This window comes from Vombatus ursinus, unplaced genomic scaffold, assembly GCF_900497805.2.
Source record: "Vombatus ursinus unplaced genomic scaffold, bare-nosed wombat genome assembly UNPS02014807.1, whole genome shotgun sequence".
Lineage (NCBI taxonomy): Eukaryota > Metazoa > Chordata > Mammalia > Diprotodontia > Vombatidae > Vombatus > Vombatus ursinus.
This window is the reverse complement of record NW_020954585.1, coordinates 6,281,081-6,301,829: the sequence shown is the minus strand read 5'-3', so window position 1 is coordinate 6,301,829 and position 20,749 is coordinate 6,281,081. Positions and strand designations below refer to the sequence as shown.

The window sequence follows — 20,749 nt, the reverse complement described above, 5'->3', positions numbered from 1 at the left end:
CAGCGGCGGAGGCGGTAGGAGCCGCAACCGCAGTATCGACCTACAGACCCTACGACGCGAGCGGGAAAGATGCTGTTTCCCGGGCTGGAGCGGCAGGGGCGGACCAGGAGCCGGGCCGGGATTTGGGAGCAGCGATTTGTCTTCAGGAGCCGGCGCGGGCGCCGCTGAAGCAGCCGAGGGAGGGAGATAGGGGAGAGCGAGAAGGAGGGAGCGACCGACGGGCCGGCACGTAGACGGACCCGCAGGCCCAGGGAGCCGGGATCCAGCGCCGGCCGGCTCCGGCCGCAGAGACCTCGCCCGCCGCCGCCTCCACTTGTGCGGGGGAGATGCCGGGGCCGCCGGGCGCGCTCCGGCCGGCGCCGCCTCGGCCGCTGCTCCTGCTGCTGCTGCTGCTGCTGCTGCTGCTGCCGCCACCGCCGGGCGTCGGGGCCGCGCCACTTCCGCAAACAGGTGCAGGTAAGAGGTGGGGACACCGCGGCGGAGGTCCTGGAGGAGGCGGGGGGGGGGACCTGGGGGGGGCCGGGGGGGGGGCCGGGGGGGGGGGGGCCTTCGGCTAGATGAAGGAAGAAAAAAGGAAGCGATGTATAGAGCGGGTTGGGATTTGGGGTGCCGCTTCGGGGATTTTGTTAGGGTGAAGGGGAGGAGGAGGAGAGAGATGAGCCGAAATCAGCCCGACGTCTCGGGAGGATGAAGGGGAGGAGGCCGGGAAAAGCCCGTATCGCGGGGGAGGGGGCGGCCGAGGGAGGGGAGGGAGGGAGAGCTCCAAGAAATGAACCTTTGGTTTGGGAGAGACTGGGGAGCTTCGCCGAGCTGGTGAGGGAGGGAAGGGAAGTCGGGTTGGGAAGGTGCAAAGGATGTGCGGACGGGAGCACCCGGCTAACCCCACCCCTGCCGCAGCCCCGGCCCCGTACCTGTTGTGCGTGGCGCCGGAGCCCGCATCTCCGCAAGGCGATTTAGCTTCCGCGGTTTCAGAGCCTTCATCTGGACGCGGCAGCTGAGCTTCCCCTTTTCTGCTGTCACCTACGTGCCTGCTGCGGGATTTTCACTTCTTGTAGCAGGAAAGAATTTAAAAATCCTTTTCGTACTGCATTGTAAGTGATTAGTGAGTGCTAGTTCTTCTATAGCTTCTTGAAACTTAATTGTTTACAATTTAAAAGCAAATGTTTTAGGCTTCTGTTTTGTTTTTTTAATTTCTTACGAAATGAATCTACGAAGATGATGATTTTGGAATTCCATCTGTAAATTACCTATTTGTTGAAATCATGTAATCAGAGTAAACTGCTTTGTACAGTTATTAGGAATCTGGTCTAAAGATGATTAAATTTGTTTTCTTAGCAGTGTCATTTATTTTTTTCCTTCTTTTTCCTCTATAATCTACATTTGTCAATTTTTCCCCCAAGAGTACATTAGCCCAATAAAGTATATTCTGCATTTAGCCCCTTTTTTTTTCTGAACAAATCTACATGAATTTGCCATTATGAGTTGTTGCTTGTTTGAAATAGGAGAGACCAATGTTAACTACTTAGGGAGCTTCTTGTGGTTTATTATTTTCGAGAGTCAGATTCTTGGAAGAAGAAAAACTGGAAAGCAAAAAATCTTTGTAGGATGAGTAACATTTATTGATCACATTGAAGTTATGTATATATTATTCAAGAAGCTTTGGAGAAAAATTCACAGTATTTTGAGACAAATACCGCTGAATTTGACCCAACCTGGTACGAAGAGAGTCTTTTAATTGAGAGTCTTTATTAATGAACTGGGTAATGTAATTTGCGCCAATTATAGGGACAGAGATTGGACTTGTGATTTCATTGCTAGAGGGAAGTACCAGATGAGGAAATCCTTCTTTCAATATAGATTACTGACATTTTTGGTATTGATAGTCTTAAAGAATTGCTTAGAGCACTGAGAGATTGAGACTTGCCCAAGGTGGTACAGCCAATAATTTTCCTAGAATTTGAACCTAGGTCTTCCTGGCTCTGAGGCCAGCTATCTAGCCATTACCCTTCAGCTTCCTCAACCAATTATCTTGTAAGAAGAATTTTGATCTAGTAGATAAAAAGAAAGGTGAATTTTTAATTAGCCCAGAGCAGATTAATGGAACATCCTCTAAGAGGAGAAAATGAAAAAAGATGTAAAAAAGTAATTTTGAAGTCAATTCAACAAACGTGTGAGTACCTGCTATATACAAGGTGCTATATTGCCTACAAGGAGCTCCTAGGAAGACTATGCCATGTATTGATTGACATAAATAATGAAGGGTATGATAAAGGTTGCTTGTAAAAAGAGTGATGAAGGTACAATCGTCAGTTCTCAGGATTATTGGGGACTTGTATTTTAAAACCTTAAACAAATCTTTTAAAAAAAAAACCCAAATCTTAAAATAACAAAAACAGTCTCTATTTGTGAATGCTAAATGTCAGTTACTGCCCTTTAGGTCTGTAAATTCGAATGGATGCTTACATATAAAACATAAAATGAAACATCAGCTTTTGCCTGAATATTATAAAACAAAACGACTTCTAAGGTCCTAGATTCTTACATTAAAAATTAAGCTATAGCTATAAATACTAAATAGATCTTTTCTAATTTATTGGTGTCTAGATTATCATGACAACTTTTGTAAAAATAAAGTTTTCCCAGTAGATGTTCACCTTGTGACGTACTGAATTCTGTTATTAGAGGGTTTCAATAGATGAGTGACAAATTTAAATGATAGTTATCTAGGTAAAATTCTGTGGAAATGACAGACTTAAAATATAAATCATGTTGTCTTATGTGGCTGACACAGTACTAGATATTAGAGTACAAAGATCCTGAATAAGTGTTGTTGGATTGGACAGATAATTGAGATGATTCAAAACTGAATTCAGTTAGGCCAAGAAGAATAATTTGAAGAAAACTTTGCATGTTATTATTTCTCACTAGGTAAGGCAGACTTCCCAATGAATTTGTACACTTGGTAAGAGCCATTAAGCATTGTAAAAATGATAAACACCCATCTTTTTTATTACATCAGTCATTCCCTACAAACATTAATTCCCTACATGCCAGCCATGGTGCTGGGTTCAGAGATTACAGAAACAAAAATGAAATAGTCTCTGGTCTCAAGGATATGACACACATATTATAATATGCAAATATTTACAAAATAAATACAAGGTAATTTGGAGGGAAGGCAGCAGCAGGGGTAGGGAAAGAAACTAGAGAGCCTTCATCTAAGAGGTGGTCTAATCCAGGGGTGGGGAACCTGTGGCCTCATGGTCACATGTGGCCCTCTTGGTCCTCAAGTGTAGCCCTTAAGAGCTAATCTTTAAAGGAAATTAGGATTCTTCGGGGAGAGGTAGTACATTTTATGCATGAAAGTGAAGAGGAAGTCCCTTTCAGCCTTGTGAAGGGAACAGTAAGGGAGTCATGAAATTGGAATTGGGAAGAACAGTTATACTTTTATCTAGAGATCTGTATATAGACTTATTTATTGCTTCTTTTTTCCTTTTGCTCTTTTTGTAGAGAAAAGGAAGGAAGAATAGCATAGTATTTCTTTTACATTTACAATAATTTTAAAGCTATTAGGTATTATCTAGCCTAGGTGAGCCTTCTCATTATTCACTTTTATTATTTGTTACTACCCCTTTATGTAAAAAAGATATGGTAAAGAAGTCATTTGAAACAATCAGGTAAAATCAGGCTTTAGAATTTCCTTTGAATTTCAGGTATCTTTAACCATTCCTATTTGTAAATGACAAAATAATCATAGATAAATGTAAGTCACAGAAAAGTCAACAGCTTGATTTTACCTTATTGATTCAAATTCCTGCTTAAATCATTCAGTTATAGTGTGATTGTGGTAAATATGTGGGTTGGGCTTACCCACCAGGTCTGAAGGAGTTTGCTTCATAACCCTCTTACTTGGCTCTCCCTTTAAGCTTCTTGGAGATGTTCTTGCAGTCAGTGATCTGAAGTCTTTTTTTTTTTTTTTTGCTGCTAGTCCACATTTCTAACAGGTCCATCATTTTTGGGCAATCCCATCCTGGCGATCTTCAGGAAAAAAGTAAAGTTCATTGTTTTCATGACAGTTGTAAAGTTAACAATTTTTGAACAATTTTTTCTCGGCCTCAGTTTTCATTAGATTCTGCTTATCTTAGGAAGATTTGTCTATGTATGCAGATTTCTTTTACATCTGCACTATTCTCAGACCTCTTACAAAGTGAAGAGACTTTGAATTGTTTTGAAACATTGAGTATTTTCCTATATTGAAGGCCCTCCTATAAGTACACAGTATCTTAGTGATATTAGGGCAGTAGTTAGTCAAGGAAACCTACTTCTATTGTTCTGTGGGATATTAGGTCACAGAGTACAGAAGAAGCTTTCAGCAGTTCCAGATAAAGGACTATACGGAAGTTTCAATGAAGCCAGTGGGAATCAGCTACTGATTAAACTTGAGTATGTGAAACTGGGGCTCTAGGGTTAGACTAAACAGAGACTTGTAACTTGCAAAATCCTTTTAAAGGGAGAATTTAGTAAAAGGCAAGTTTTGACATACTGACACACAGCTTCAAATTATTTCTATCACAATTTCCACAAAGGAGTTTTTCCATCTTTGTTAGAAATAGCCTATATAATTTAGTTGTAATTACTGCTGTAACTACTTTTAGTATAATGGATAAGAAAAAATACATCTTATAGAAAGGTCAGTTCAGATATTTTATAGGTCATCTACATATATACATCAAACCCCTAAGTTTTGATTGTGTTGCTAATGTTGAGTATCCATTTTTTTTCTTTGTTTTTTGAGTTAAAGAGTCCTTAGGTCGTTAGAGTTTTGTGGATAATGTAATTGAGATAATTGTAAAAAAGGAAGTAAGTTTTCTCTGGATTATATCCAGAATTCTGAAACACTTGGGAATGAATCCTCAAAATAAGGCTATGTGAATTTAGTTATGCAAGGAAAAACATATAGTCAGCATTCTGTTTCATACTCACTGAGAAGAGAATTTATATGAAGACTTGAGTTCAAATCTGGCATTAGACACACTTGCTACCTGAGCGACCCTGGTCAAGTTCACTTAAAAAAAAATCTCTTTGGCTCAGTTTCTTTGTGTGTAAAATGGAGAGAGTAACAGCACCAATTTCACAAGGTTGTTGTGAGGATCAGATGAGATAATATTTGTACAGCACAGTGCCTGCACATAATAGGCACTATGTAAATGCTAAGTGGTGGTAGTGGTAGGAGTGGTGGTGTTGGTGATATTTCTTTTTCCCCCCACTTAATAGTATTTTATTTTTTCCAATTACCTGTAAAGATAGTTCCCAATATTCACTTTTGTAAGATTTTGAGTTCCAGATTTTTTTCTCCCTCCCCTCCCCCTCCTTCCAAAGACTGCAAGCAATCTGATATAGGCTGTACATGCACAATCATATTAGACATATTTCCACATTAGTCATGTTGTGAAAGAAGAATCAGAACAAAAGAAAGAAAAAACAAACAAAAAAGAAAATGGTATGCTTCGATCTGCATTCTGATTCCATAGTTCTTTCTCTGAATGTATATAGCATTTTCCATCATGAGTCTTTTAGAATTGTCTTAGATTGTTGTATTACTGAGAAGAACTATATCAAAGTTGCTGTTACTGTGTACAATGTTCTCCTGGTTCTGCTCACTTTATTCATCATCAGTTCTTGTCTTTCCAGGTTTTTCTGAAATCTGCCTGCTCATAATTTCTATTTATTTTTTTGCATTATATTTCTTTTTTTTATTAATTTATTTTGATTTATCAGCAGTCACTTCCATAAGCTTTTGAATTTAAAATTTTTCTTCCCCTCCCTTACCAAGATGGCATGCAATCTGATATAGGCTATACATATATATTTCTATTAAACATTTTCACATTAGTCATGTTGTAAGGAAGAATTAGAACCAATAGAGGGAACCACAAGAAAGAGGAAATAAAACAAAACAGAAGGGAAAAAAAGAGCAAATAGTATGTTTCGATCTGTATTCAAACTCCATAGCTTTTTCTTTGGATGTGGATAGCATTTTCCATCATGAGACTTTTGGAGACATCTTAGATCCTTGCATTGGTGAGAAGGGCTAAGTCTATCAAAATTAGTCATTGCACACCGTGGCTGTTACTATGTACAACGTTCTCCTGGTTCTGCTCACTTCACTCAGCATCAGTCCATACAAGTCTTTCCAGGTTTTTCTGAAGTCCACTTGCTCATTATTTCTTGTAATAGTATTCCATTGCATTCATATTATTACAACTTGCTCAGCCATTCCCCAACTGATGGACATCTCCTCAATTTCTAATTCTTTGCCACTGTTTATCCTGTCCTTATTAATAATGGTCAAATATATCATTTCAAAGAAGGAAATATCTTCCTTCAGTTCAGGGAACCACTTCTAGAAGAAAGATACTAGGGAAGGTCTAGAATTTTTTGGATTGTTAAATTTTAATTACCCAGAAAACTCATTCTATGATACGTTGACAAAAGAAGACCCTTCATGCCTAGTATGCAGATTGCATAGGCTGGTGTAATTAATTCTCAAAATAATTTTTTGTATTAGTAATTTATAGGCAGAAGGACAAGAAGTAATTTGAGCCTTTGAGAAGGGGTTATGTAAATTAATGCTGGTCTCAGTATACTATACTGAGTTTTTAATAGAATAGTATGTTATTCTGTGTTTTTGGAATACTTTTTGGGGGACAAGTTGCAGTTATAGCAGCTCTTATAAGTAAAAAAAATTGCAAACTAAACAAAGATCCATCTAAATTGAGTGGATTGAAGAATGAATACAGTATTTTGTTGGAATAAAGCATCTCTGGAGACTGCATAGTAAAAAATGAACATTTAGTAGACATCTATCTGTAGGATAAGCACAAAGAAATGCAAACCTTAGTTTATCAAAGTTAGTTGATTTCCACCTAGGGAATGGTTACTAGTGGCTTTTAGCTATTAATCATTTTCCCCTACTTCCTAGCTGTCTAGCTGAATATCTCATTCGTAAGGGAAAAAGTATTATAAAATAGGGAAAGTTGGACAAAAATCCCTAGTCTGAAATGTGCAAATTGCTAATTACAAACTACTTATACATTCCATTGTTAACCTGTCCTTGGACCTTTCTTGGCAACACCGTAAGAACAAGCTAAGAAAATAAGATGAAGCTGGTATGTTGGAGCAAAATAATGAGATAATATATTTTAAAATTGCAGCTGGTGACTAATTTGGAACCATGCCTTGGCATTGCAGTCATAGCCATACTGACAGGCACATCAGTGAAATAACTTTAATGGTTAGACAAAAGTTAAAATAGATTGTACTTTTCATTCAGAATTAATATTTGATCTTAAAAACATGGAAGAAATGAGGACTATTGTTATCATATAGTCTAGGTACCTGAAATCACAATATGGTAGATGTTCTTTCTTTCTGTTTCCATTTCTGTTACCTTTTCCAAGCCTGCATCACTTGCAGTAATCTAGGCATTAGTAGTCTTCTATCTGCTCTCCCAGTCCAGAGTCTCTTCTCCCCTTCAACTGATCTTATACATTGTTCCCAGATTAATTTTCCTGAAATACTGTTTTTTGACATTTTACCTTCTCTGCTCCAAAATCTTCAGTGACTTCCCATTGCCTATAGAACAAAATGCAAACTCTTTAGCCTATCATTCAGTTTCTCTCCACAGCCTGGATCCCACCTAAGGCATCCAATTCATTTCATACCAATTTTCTACTGCAGCGGTTCCCAAGCTTTTTGATCTCAGGCTCCGCCCAAAGAGTTTTTGTTTATGTGGCTTATAAATACGTGTAAGTAAATGCAAAACAAAGGAGGAAGGTAGTTTGGGGGAAATCCAGGGAAGGCTTCAAAAAGGAGACATTGCTGAACCTTGAAGTGCAGTCATCATGATCTTGAAGTTAGATAATGATGACAATAACTTCTGACATTTAGATAAACTTTTTAACATTTGCAGAGTGGTTTATGTCCTCTACTTCATTTGAAACTTAAAATAAACCTGTTATTAACCCCGAGTTAAAACTCAGATTTTATGACCATTTTCCCCAGGAGGATTCTGATTCTCACAGAGCTTAAGTGATTTTCCCATGATTATACAGGTTTTAAGGCAGGTTTTAAGCCCAGGTCTTTCTGATTCCAAATCTAGCTCTCAGTGTACTGTGTTTCTGAACAGGCAGAGATGAGGGGAAAAGGCACATTACAAACACAGAGGAAGAGTTTCTGTGAAGGAAGTAGAATATTAGATTTAGGAAACAGCTAATAGTATAGTTTGGATAGAACATAGAGTTCATAAAGGGGGTTTAAAGTGAAGTAAGCCTCAACAGGAAGGTTGGAGCTGAATTATAGAGGTTCTTAAATACTGGGCTGAGGATGGGCTTCGATATCCGTTGAAATTCTGTGGATCTCATGAGTTTTATTTTATATTACAGGCAGGGAACTGCTAAAGGTTTTTTGGTACAGGAGTGGCATTGTCAGACCTGGGCCTTAGGAAGTTAATTTTGGCAGCTTTGAGAGCAGGACAAATTAGAGATGGGAGGATTTGGAGGCAAAGAGATCAACTAGAGGATATCACAGTAGCACAAGTGAGAGATGGTGAGGGCCTGCCTGAAGGTATTGGCCCTATGAATTGAGAAAAGAAAATAGATGCAAGAGGTGTTGTGGGTTTAAATTTATGGTATTTGGCAACTTATTGAATATGGTTGGTGGATGAGGGAGAGGGAAGGGTCAAAATGACTCAGCGGTTAAATGTAATTGACTTTGAGAATGGTATTCTCAACAGAAATAAGGGAAATTTGGAGGAGGTTTAGGGTAGAGAAAGAATTCCAGTTTGGTTTTGAGATGTTGACGTGTTTTCCATGTGGGAGATGTCTGGCAGTCAAGTTGTTGCTACAGAACTTGAGGTAGGCAGATAGATTAGGACTTTAATATAGAGTTAGAAGTAATATGAAGTGTGTTACCTACTAGCAGTGCCTGTAGCAGTGCCCTGTATAGTTAGCAGTGTGAGTTAACTGCTGCCAGCTTTTGCCTTCTTTCCCCCAGAATCCTGAGACTAGAAGTATGTATGGTTAAGCAATCACTTTATGATGCAAGGAGGGATGCTTTTTATGATTACTTTTTATAAATGCATATAAATGTGCTAACAATCACAGTTTGTAAACATTCACTTAACATGATTGGTATGTTAAATGGGAAATCCTGGTCCAGTGTGCTATGAGTAGAAATGCTACTAGAATAACTGAATCACTTCAATATTGACATTCTTGCTATAAATGAAGACAGAAAGCAAAAGGAAATTGCAGCTAAATGGAAGATAAGTGGGTTCTTGAATTTTATTGAGAGGCTTAGCTTTAACTGCCCTAGTTAGGCCATATCTGGAATAGTGTTCAGGGTACTACATTTTAGTGAAGCAAAGAATTTCCAGGTTAGGGCAAACAGGTTGGTGAAGGGTCTTCTTCTGTGAGTCTGTGTCATATGGAAGTCATTTGTAAGAATTGGTGGTGTTTAACTTGGACAAATAGAAAACTCAGGGAACTAGTAGCAATGGGTGGAAGTTGGGAAGAGGCACATTCAGGCATAATGTCAGGAAAAACTTCTGAATGGTTAGAGCTGCTCCCAAATGGGATGCGTTGCCTCAGGAATTACTGGGTTGCCCCTCCTTGGAGGCCTCCAAGTGGAGACTGGATGACCATTTGTCACAGTGGGATTCCTTTTGTGTGCAAGTTGAACCTCTGATGATCCCTTTTAATTCTAAAATTCTGCAAGTCTATGAAGAATGGTTCATGGGTAATTCATGGAAAAGCAAATAAAGGAGTTGACAGTTTTTGTTTATATCTTTTTTTAAAATTTATTTTAAATTTATGGAATAAAATAAACATTTCCATAATGTAGTATAATAAAAAAGATGATTGCACATAAAACTGCAAATCTATTATGTACAACTTGTTATTCCTTTTAAACATATAATAAAGTTATCATGTACATTTCCTTCCCCTCCCCCTTCTTTCTTCTTTCTCTGCCCCCTGCCCTAGGAAAGGCTGCCATAAAGAATACAATTTCATTAGACACATGGTCACTTCATATTATAGTATTTGTGAGAGCAGTTCCAAAAAAAACCACTATGAAGATAATTATGCTTGTACCCTAATATCAGTTGTAGGTCATGAAGTGGTAGAGACAGTCTATGAAGAACTCAGTAAGACCCTTTAAGTTAAAACAATGTTAAATACTTAGTGACTTCAGTGCAAAGGAAGTTATAGGCAAGAATGATGAGAGATTTTGGGAAAATGTGGTTTGGGTGTAAGAAGCAAAAGACCAGAGAAAACACACATGGGCGACACACACACACACACACACACACACACACACACACACACACAGACACACACACACACCCCCAGATGGCTATGTATCACGAATATTCTCTTCAGTAAAAGAATTAGGGCATGGTGGGCACCAAGTAACACCACAAGAAATGAAACTGATTATATCTAAATGGATCTGAAAAAACTACTTTCAGATGTGGGAGTCATTTCCAAGTCAATTATCTTTGTACAGTTAGATGATTAAATTTTTTAGAGCAAAGATCAAATCAATACTGAATTATTAAAAAAAAATAAAAATTAGAAGATCTGAAATGTCATTAAAACCATTCCAGCCTTTATGCAATTGATACTGAAAAATAGTAAATGGAGTAGACAGCTATATAGACTAGCATCATTTCCTAAGGATGCAACTATTTTCCTAACATTTAATTCAGTCATCACAGTAGTGAGAACAAAAATGCTTAGCAGTGGCAGCTGAAGATAATACAGGTTTAGAAAATAAGCTCATATGGAAAACTTATGAAGAAAGATGGTAGAAGGTCATAAGTAGTATTGTGTCAGGAAAAAATTGAGAAGTGATATAAGAAAAAAAATTTTATAAAAAAGCTTGGACATATGAAAAACCCGGTTAATTCAGATCATCCTGAGGGCATTTTGGGAGGAAACTGAAAGTACCACATCAAACAGATAAAAACGGAAAAGATTTGTTACTTTTCAGCCATTTTTAGACCATGTTACCTGCATTTGGCCATCCTCATCCTCATTCCACCATTATGGACTCTGCCCTTGGCACCTTAGGCTTTAGATAAGCTTAAATTTTATCTTGTCTAGAACCAGTCCACCTCATCACTTCCCAAATTGTGCAGCTTTGATATCATTCGCTTCTCCCTTTATGTATTATCTTCCCCCATTAGAATGAGGGAAAAGAGTTTCTTGCTTGTACTTGTAGTGCCTTCTTCCCACCCCCCACCCCCGCCCCCAGTTAACGCAATGCCTGGCACATAGTAAGCACTAATAAATATATTTTCATTCTTTCATTCATAACTATCATCATTTGTTCATTATGACAAATTAGTTATTCTCTCCATCAATGACAGTGAAGGCACAATCCCTGATATCCTGCATGAGGAAGTAGAAATGGCATTAAAGAAAGCAGAGGGCAGCAAGATGAGGGTATACGAAGAGCAGTGAAGAGTTGATTCTCGATATTGCCCAAAGAAGGCAGGCTGCCAGGCACTTGGGGGAAAATATTGTAGCTCTTACTGCTCCTACTTTAAAAAGACAGAGAGGAACAATCAAGAAAACATCCTACCTGCCCACTTTCTCATCTACATGAAATCTTAATGAAAATAATTTATACATGTATCAGCATCATTAATACAGATGTGAATAAGCGAATAGGTAGGATATTGCAAAGTATATCGTATAGTAGGCTACATTTTTATAATCACAAAACTGACTGAGAGTTGTAGAACACACAAGGAACTACTCTGTTTGTTACTAGTTGACTGAAAAAGAATTGGATTCAGTAATGCATAAGCTTTTCTTCAGTAAGATATCTCGTGTATTGGTTAAAGTCCTACAAGGTTCCTTGAAAGATAGAACAGAGATAAATTTGTTCAGCCCTCTAATTATAAATAGCAAGTGAGGAATAATGCAGAAATAAGTATAATTGTTAAGGTGTGTTTCCCACTCTTAAGGAGGATGATCAAATCACATGGAAGAGGTTTTCCATATAGATGGTGAAGTCCTCCAGATGATTCTATTTTCTGATGCCAGTATGCTGATCATATGAACATTGGAATGTGGGAAAGTCTCCTAAATTAAATCCACAATCACTCAAAGGACTGGTCAGTTGTCACCTCAGGAAAACCCAAGTGGATGAAGAATGTCCATTGATGAGGCTGTGTTCTGAAGGTAGGTAGACAGCTCAATAGAGCTGATCCATCAGTACACATATCTTGAAGTGACACTGCATGAATAGTGAACTGGTCCTAAATTTGTATAGAAAAAGAGAGAGGCCCCTTTGGCACTATTGATGGACTTGTGAATGGCCATAACCATTTTGGAAAGAAATTTGGAATTACACACAAAAGGTTATAAAAACAGTGTGTGCCCTTGACCCTACTATACCACTGCTATGCTTATGCTTAAAAGAGAAGAAAAAAAGAGAAAAGGGTTCTATGTGTAAAAAATATATATATACGTATATGTACACATATACGTATATATGTATTTATAGCAGTTCTTTTTTGTACAACAATTGAGGAAATGTCAGAAAGAGTAAGTTGTAGTATATGAATGTGATGGAGTACTATTATTGTGCTATAATAAATGAGGAAAAAGATGATTTCAAAAAAAACTTTGACTTACATGAACTGATGCAGAGGAAAGCAAGAAGAACTAGAAAAACAATTTATAACATCAGTAGTATAAAAAGGAACAAGTTTGATAAACTGATGAAGAATGAAATGAATAGAACCAGGAGAACAATTTATTCAATAACAACACTATAAAAAAACAAAGAGTGTTAAGAACTACAAGAATTACAATCAATACGGTGACTATTCATGTAAAAATATTGAAAAATATGCCTGGCAAAGGAGATCTTACTGATTATGTAGCAAGAATAAAGGGTAACAGTGGACAGCATGTGTGCTTCATTGGTAACCTCTTATTGTCTAGATCTAGAGAAGCTTCCTTGGTGGAAGATTAGTCAAATGACATGGACAAAAATAGCACAGATTGAGCTGGTGTGCATGAGTTATGACCTCTTACTATCTGGAAGGATTGAGCACATCAGGGAGAACATTGATTCACATGAAGCCTATTTTTAAGGCTAGAAAATTCTGCTCTTCACAGCATAGTATTTTGTGATAAGCTACATATTATAGTGAAAGCTTAAAGCCTTTTGACAGTATTTACCTTCAAATACTCAAAATAACCTTTCCTGACTTAATTTTCCAGTTTTTGTTGTTATTTTTGCCAGTTACTTGCAAACCACACCCACTAGCAGCGTTCAGGGGCATTGATGCCCTGCTCCATCCATTACCTGTGTGAGCTAAAAACAGGTGGAATGTTAGATGGTTCTGTAGAGTAGTAGAAGAGGATTGATTGTCATTGGGCAACAGAGGTGGTGTGATTTCTGTAGCTTGAAGAATTATCTGGAATTTTCAAGACTAAGTCAAATAATATTCATGAAATACCATGTTAGAGCTGCTAAATCTCTTTAATATGTAATTTAAAGAGGAAGCAGGTAATTCTTTAATTAGCAAAAGTTCATATTTTAACTAGTCATGGTAGTGTGCTGTGATATATCTGAATAGCATGTAGTATTGATAGGCCTGTGTAATCTGAAAATCTATAATGTCTCGATGGGGGGAAAAGTATATTTGTCTTAATCAATCTTGTATAGTATGGGAAAATACTTACTAAAAGTTGTTTATGTGTGAAAAATAATCCTGGCATGTTTCTTACTTTTTACTATTTCTCTAATTTGCCTTGATTGTTTGTGTGTGTGTATATGCCCAGCATTCTTACATTAATAGATTTTAATGATTTACATACAATCAGTTGGTTTTGATTTAAAACATAAAAGCACATTAACATTTGATAAAGATATGTAAGGATTTTTATCATTTTTGTAAGATAGGTAGTTAGGACAAAAATGATTTTGATGGAGAGGGAGTGCTTAATAATAATTACCACATTGAGATTTAGCTTCAAAGAATTCTATAGAACTTTGTCCTCTAAATTTGTTTGATACAGTACTAAAATGTAAACAGACCTGAAGGGATTTCAATTTAATATACTATAGCTAAAACTCCTAATTATAATAGATAAATTCGCAAAATGTTTTAAAATGTCACATAAGGGGAACTCCAAGGTTTCATCTCAAACCCATCAGAAATAGCAAAGTTAACAAAAATGGAAAATGAAAGATGCTGGAGGGGCTATAGGGAAAGAGGCACATTGATGCATTGTTGATGGAGCTGTGCATTGGTTTAACCATTCTGAAAGGCACCTTGCAACTGTATGCTCCCAAATTTACTGAATTGTACCTGCCCCTTTTCCAGTGATAACTCTTACTAGGCATATACCCCAAAGAGATTAAAGAAAGAAGAAAAGGATCTACATGTACAAAAGTATTTTAGCAGCTCTTTGTGGTGGCAAGGAACTGGAAACGAAAGAGGTGCCTAGGTGCCCATCAGTTGGAATGGCTGAATAAGTTATGGTACATGAATGTAATAACAGTACTATTATACTGTAAGAAATAAAGAAGTAGACAATTTCAGAGAAATCAGGGAAGGTTTCTATGAACTGATGCAGAATGAAGCAAGCAAAATGAGAACAATTTGCAATATCTCAAGGATAGAATTCTTTGCTGTATTGTTCTCTTGAATAGTGTTTCCTGGGGACTATTTTAGGTAAGTTTGTTATTTTTCGGAGTCTCAGTCAGTGTCCTGCTGTTGCATTTTAATGATAGTTTCAGGTAAGAGTAAAGTAGGGTCCTGAACAGTTAATGAAAGGCTACTTCCCTGGAAAGTATCATTTGCCTATGTGGAGAGTCTTTTCTTAGAGCCATTGTACTATTAAACAATTTTGAAAGACAAGAATTCTGATCAACCTTGATTCCAGGGGCCTCAATAATAAAGATTGCTCCCCACCTCGTGACAGAGAGGTGGTGGGCTAATAAGCAAAATAAGATGTACTTTTGGATGTGACCAATGTGGGAATTTGTTTTATTTGACTTTGCTTATTTGTTATAAGCTTTATGTGTTTTCTTTTATTCTTTGGGGAGAGGTGGAACAGGTAGGAAGGAGAAAAAAATAAATGCTTGATTTAGAAAAACTGTAATACTAAGGATTTGCAAAAAAAAAAAGTAATATAATTGTTCAACAATTGAAATTCTTGTTTTAAAAACTCTAAAAAATTATAGTGTATTTGCCTATCATCAAGCTAGCTGTTCAATTTACAAATTATAAGGTATTTATAATATATAACTACATTGGGAATGATACTTTTATGATGATTTTTAAAAAGTCAACTCTCGAGGCAGCTAGGTGGCACAGCGGATAAAGCACTGTCCCTGAAGTCTAGAAGACCTGAGTTCAAGTCCAGCCTCAGACCAAACACTTGACACTTACTAGCTGTGTGACCCTAGGCAAGTCATTTAACCCCAATTGCCTTAAAAAAAAAAAAGGATCAAGTCTCTTTCAACAGTTCTGACAAAAATAGAGGCCTATTTTCAAGAACAAAAAATTGGAACATTCTTAATTATGCTAATTTTAATAATATTTTTTTTCTAGTGGAGATGATTACTGATCAGCATAATTTATAATGTGAAGTAATTTCTTTTATTATGCAGCAAGAAATAGTTGATTGACCCATAAAGTAAGGTCCAACCCTCACATCAATAGTTTCAGATTGTGAATAGAATAGAATATATATTTGCAGATAGGATTAGAGAAATCATTGGTAATTGGCATTACTGGTCTATTAAGAAGTCTCTAAAGTATCTTAAAGTCAGAATGGATTAATGAAAAGGTTAGGAAACAGAGAGTCAAAAGACATGATTTCTAGGCTTACTTCTCCAGTTAACTAGCTGTTTGGCCTTTGGTAAATCATTTAATTTCACTAATCCTTTTTCATCCTTTGTAAAATGATCAGTTGGACCTAAATCTTTCAGTTGTAAGATTCTGTGATTCTAAAATCCACAGAGTCCACTAAGAGATAACTAATATAGCTGCCTTTGGTGATCAGAAATTTTTGTGATAAAATGGATATTAATTTTTTAAAAGAAAAACATATTTTATATTTTCTTCTCCAATTACATGTAATAACAGTTGTAAACATTAAAAAAAATTTTTTTTGAGTTCCAGAATTTCTCCCTTCTTCTCTTCCCTCCCTCGCTCTTTGAAGGCAATTTGATATAGGTTATACATGTACAATCATGCAAAACGTATTTCCATATTAACCATGTTGCAAAAGAAAACACGGACCAAAAAACAAAGCAAGAAAAACAAAATTTTAAAAAGTATGCTTTGATACTGCATTCACACTATCTGTTCTTTCTCTGGAAATGGATAGCATTTTTCATCATAAGCCCTTCAGAATTGTCTTGGATCATTCTCTTGCTGAAAATAGTTAAATCATTCACAGTTGATCATTGTACGTTGTTGCTGTTACTGTGTGCAGTGTTCTCTTGGTTCTGCTCATTTCATTTTGCATTAGTTCATACGTCTTCCCAGGTTTTTCTGAAGTCAACTTGTTCATCATTTCTTATAGCAAGATAGTATTCCATCACAATCATATACTACAACTTGTTCAGCCATTCCCCAATTTATGGGCATCTCCTCAATTTCCAGTTTATTGTTTCCACAAAAAGAGATGCTATAAATATTTTTGTACATATAGGTCCCTTTCCTTTTTTCTTTGATCCCTGTAGGATATAGAAATAGCAGTGGTATTCCTGGGGTCAGAGGGTATGCACAGTTTTATAGCCTTTTGGGCATAGTTCCACATCACTCTCCACAATGGTTGGATCAGTTCACAACTCCATCAAGAGTGTTTTAAAGTCTCAACATTTGTCATTTTCCTTTTGTCACATTATTCAATCTGATAAGTGAGGTGGTACCTCAGAGTTGTTTGTTTTTTTCAGTCAATAAACATTTATTAAGTGACTCTTATGTTCTGGGCTCTATGCTAAGTGCTAGGGATACAACAAAAGGCAAAGGAAAGTCCCTGCCCTCAAGGAGCACACAGTCCAAAGGGAGAGATAACATGTAAACAACTATGTACAAACAAAATATATACAAGACAAACTTTAGATAATCGGTGGAGGGAAGGCACTAGATTTGAGGGACTGGGGAAGGTTTCATGTGGGTGGGGCTTTAGCTGGGACTTGAAGCCAGGAGGTGGAGATGAGGAAGGAGAGCTTTTCAGGCAAGGGAGCAGCCAGAGAAAATGCCCATTGAGGAGTAGGAATGTCTTGTTCAAGGAGGAACAAGGAAGTTGATGTCCTTGGATATGGAGTACATGGAGTGGGGAGTGGAGGGAAGAGAGTGGCTTCAGAGTTGTTTTAATTTTCATTTTTCTAATCAATAGTGATTTCGAGCATTTTTAAAATGTGACTTATGGATAATTATGATTTCTTCTGAAAACTGCCTGTTTGTATCCTTTGACTATCACTTGGAGGATGACGTGTATTCTTATAAATTTGACACAGTTATATATTTGAGAAATGAAGCTTTTATCAGAGAAACTTGCTATAAAAACTTTTTTTTCTTGTTTTTTTTGCTTTCCTTCTAATCTTGGTTGCATTGGTTTTGTTTGTACAAAACCTTTTTCATTTAATGTAATCAGAATTATCCATTTCACATCCTGTAATACTCACTATCTCTTTTTTGGTCATTAAAATCTTCCCTAAGAAAAGCATTTTCAACTATAAATTTCTTTGCTGTACCCTTACAGCAACATTCTCTTGAATGGTGTTTCCTGGGGACTATTTTGGGTAAGTTTGTTATTTCTCAGAGTCTCAGTTAGCAATCAGTGTCCTGCTGTTGCATTTTAATGATAGTCTGGAGTAGAAGTAAAGTGGGACCCTGAACAGTAACAGAATAGCTACATCCCTGGAAAGTAGCATTTGCCGATATTGAGAGTCTTTCCTTAGATCCAAATTGCCAGGTTGAAAAGGGAGGAGATTTAATTAAATTTTTCTTGAGAAGAACATAGCTTTCTTTTCTTCTTTTTTTCTTTCTGTCGTGTGTATGTGTGTGTGTGTGTGTGTGTGTGTGTAAAAGAACCAAGGAGGCATTAGTATTTGTGCAGAATAATATTAAATAGATGAGACCCCTTCATTTGTATGTTCCCTAAATTGGTTATTATGGAGAGCAAATTAACTCCTAAAGTAAGATGGAAGAATAAAAGAATGTTCTGTTGAATGTGTCGAATTATAGTGAGTAGATTATCAGTATTTTTTGAAAGTAAGTTTAATACATATACTTGTAAGAAAGCAATATATAATATAAAACCCATAATTTATGCTAACAAGGCCCATGTTTGTGTTTAGCCAATTACGAACCCCTATAACTTGAGATCCAGAGAATTGAGAGGTCCTCCCCCAAAAAAAAATACTTTAAAAAATGTTTAAAGGAATAAGATAATCCTATGAGGAAGGATTTCTGAACCAGGGGTCTGTGAACTTAAAAAAAAATTTTGTAGCTGTATTTCAATATAATTGGTTTCTTTTGTAATTTTAAATATTTTATTTTATTCATTTAAAAACATTATTCTGAGAAGGGATCCACAGATTTCACCAGACTGTCAAAGGGGTCTATGACATACACAAAAAAAGGCTAATAAGAACTTCTGTTGTAAGGGAAGACTAAAGGGATTAGAGTTTTTCAATTTAGGAGAGAGATTGGTATAGGGGACTTGAAAATTTCTTAAGAGAATAGTGTTCTAAAAGAGGAAACTGCCATATACTGCAGAGCGGAACAAGATAAAATAAGTTTAAATTATACTGGGAGAATTTAAGGTAAATGAGAAGAATTATAGGTTCAGAGACACCAAAACAGGTTATTAAAAAGAGATTTTGTGATCATATACTCTGCTGAGAGGCAGCATGGGATAGAGGAATAGAGGAAGGAATGCTGGACTTAGAAATGAATTCAGATTCTGCCTTCTACCTTTGTTGGGCAGTCAGTCTTAGGTCACCTAATCCAAGACTCAGTTTCATCGTCTGCAAGTATTTACCTCATAGCATTGTTATGAAGTGCTCATGAGATAATATTTAAGTGCTTTATAAATCTTAAAAGGTCTGTGTGTTAGTTGTTCTTATGATCTCTTCACATTTTTAAAGGGAAAGGCAAACCCCTTTTGAAGATGACATTTAATCTACTGTAAGATCTGGAAGGTGAAGGAGCATGAGTGAGGTGATCTGATCTCCAGAGATCCTTTTCAGCCTTGATTCAATAAAAGTGATATTACGTTTTCTGAGGTTATTACTAATATTAAGCTGCCCTAGAAGTTTCCTTAAATTTTTATAGACAGTATTTAGAGGGGAAAAAATGTTCTTTTTTGGATTTGAGCTTCCTTTAGTGACTTTTCTTATTAAAATAGATTTCTCAGATTGAAAATTTAAGAAGTTAACTAGCATAACAAAAGGAGCTAACTGTAGTGGGGGGCTCGAGTCCAGGGGTGGGGAATCTGCAGCCTCTAGGCTGCATGTGGCCCTCTAGTTCCTCAAGTGCGGCCCTTTGACCTAATCCAAACTTAATAGAACAAATATCCTTAATTAAAGGATTTGTTCTGTAAAACTTGGACTCAATCAAAAGGCCCCACCCAAGAAACTAGAAGGCCTCAGGTTCCCCACCCTTGCTGGATTCTAAGCTATATTGAAATAACCAAATAATATGAAATACTTTGAGTTAAGAGCTTCCTTCTTTCTTTCCTTCCTTCCTTCCTTCCTTAAATGTTGTAATTTTTCTGATGCAGCTAAAAATTAGACTTCTTACTATGCATCCCCTTTGACCAGCAATACTGCTATGATGTCTATATTTCACAGAGATAAAAGAAAAAGGAGGAGGATCTATATGTACAAAAATATTTATAGCAGCTCTTTTTATGGTGGCAAAGAATTGGAAATTGAAGGATGCCCATAAATTGGGGAATGGCTGAACAAGTTGTGGTGTGTGCTTGTGATGGAATACTATTGTGCTATAATATGAAATGATGAGCAGGATGATTTCAGAAAACCCGCGAACACTTACGTGAATTTGATGCAAAGGTAAGTGAGCCAAACCAGGAGAACATTGTACACGGCAGTATTGTGATGATAATCAGCTATGTAGGACTTAGCTACTCTGATCAATACAGTGGTCCAGGACAGTTCCAAAGGACTCTTGATGAAAAATGCTATCCACGTCCAGAGAGAAAAAACTGATCCTTGAGTACAGATTGAAGCATATTTTTTCACTTTATTTACTGCCCCCCTCTCCCCTTTTGCAACATGGCTAATATGGAAATGTTTTGCACGACATGTACAGTGAGTATCATATTGCTTGCCTTCTTGGTGAGTGAGGGAGCGGCTTAGGGAGGGATAGAATTTGGAACTCAAAGTTGAAAAATGATTTTTTTAAAAATTAGAGCTCTTTTTGGGGGGGGGTAGAATTTAATGGAAAATGAAGAGAAATAAGCAATTTTACCTAAATCAAAAGGCCTTACTAACATTCTGTTGAGGCAATGATCAAATATACAACCTTCCCCTAATATTAGTAACAATTGGTGAGCTAGTCAACCTTGAAAATGATCATTACACAGGTTGGACAACATTGCCCATAATTAGTGCAGGGTGCAGTTTTATTTCCCTAAGCTGTTAATGTTTAAGTTATGTGTCATTTCAGGGTCTC

At 36.9% G+C, this 20,749-nt stretch overlaps 1 protein-coding gene across 1 annotated transcript in view; it reads left to right on the top strand.

Moving 5' to 3' along the window:
- The first annotated feature begins 326 nt into the window (after positions 1 to 326).
- Positions 327 to 20,749, top strand: part of LMTK2 (lemur tyrosine kinase 2) — a 108,018-nt gene continuing 87,595 nt past the window's right edge. The window contains exon 1 of the mRNA XM_027874810.1: positions 327 to 456. Coding sequence (XP_027730611.1) covers positions 327 to 456 — 130 coding nt within the window. The remainder of the gene's footprint in view (positions 457 to 20,749) is intronic.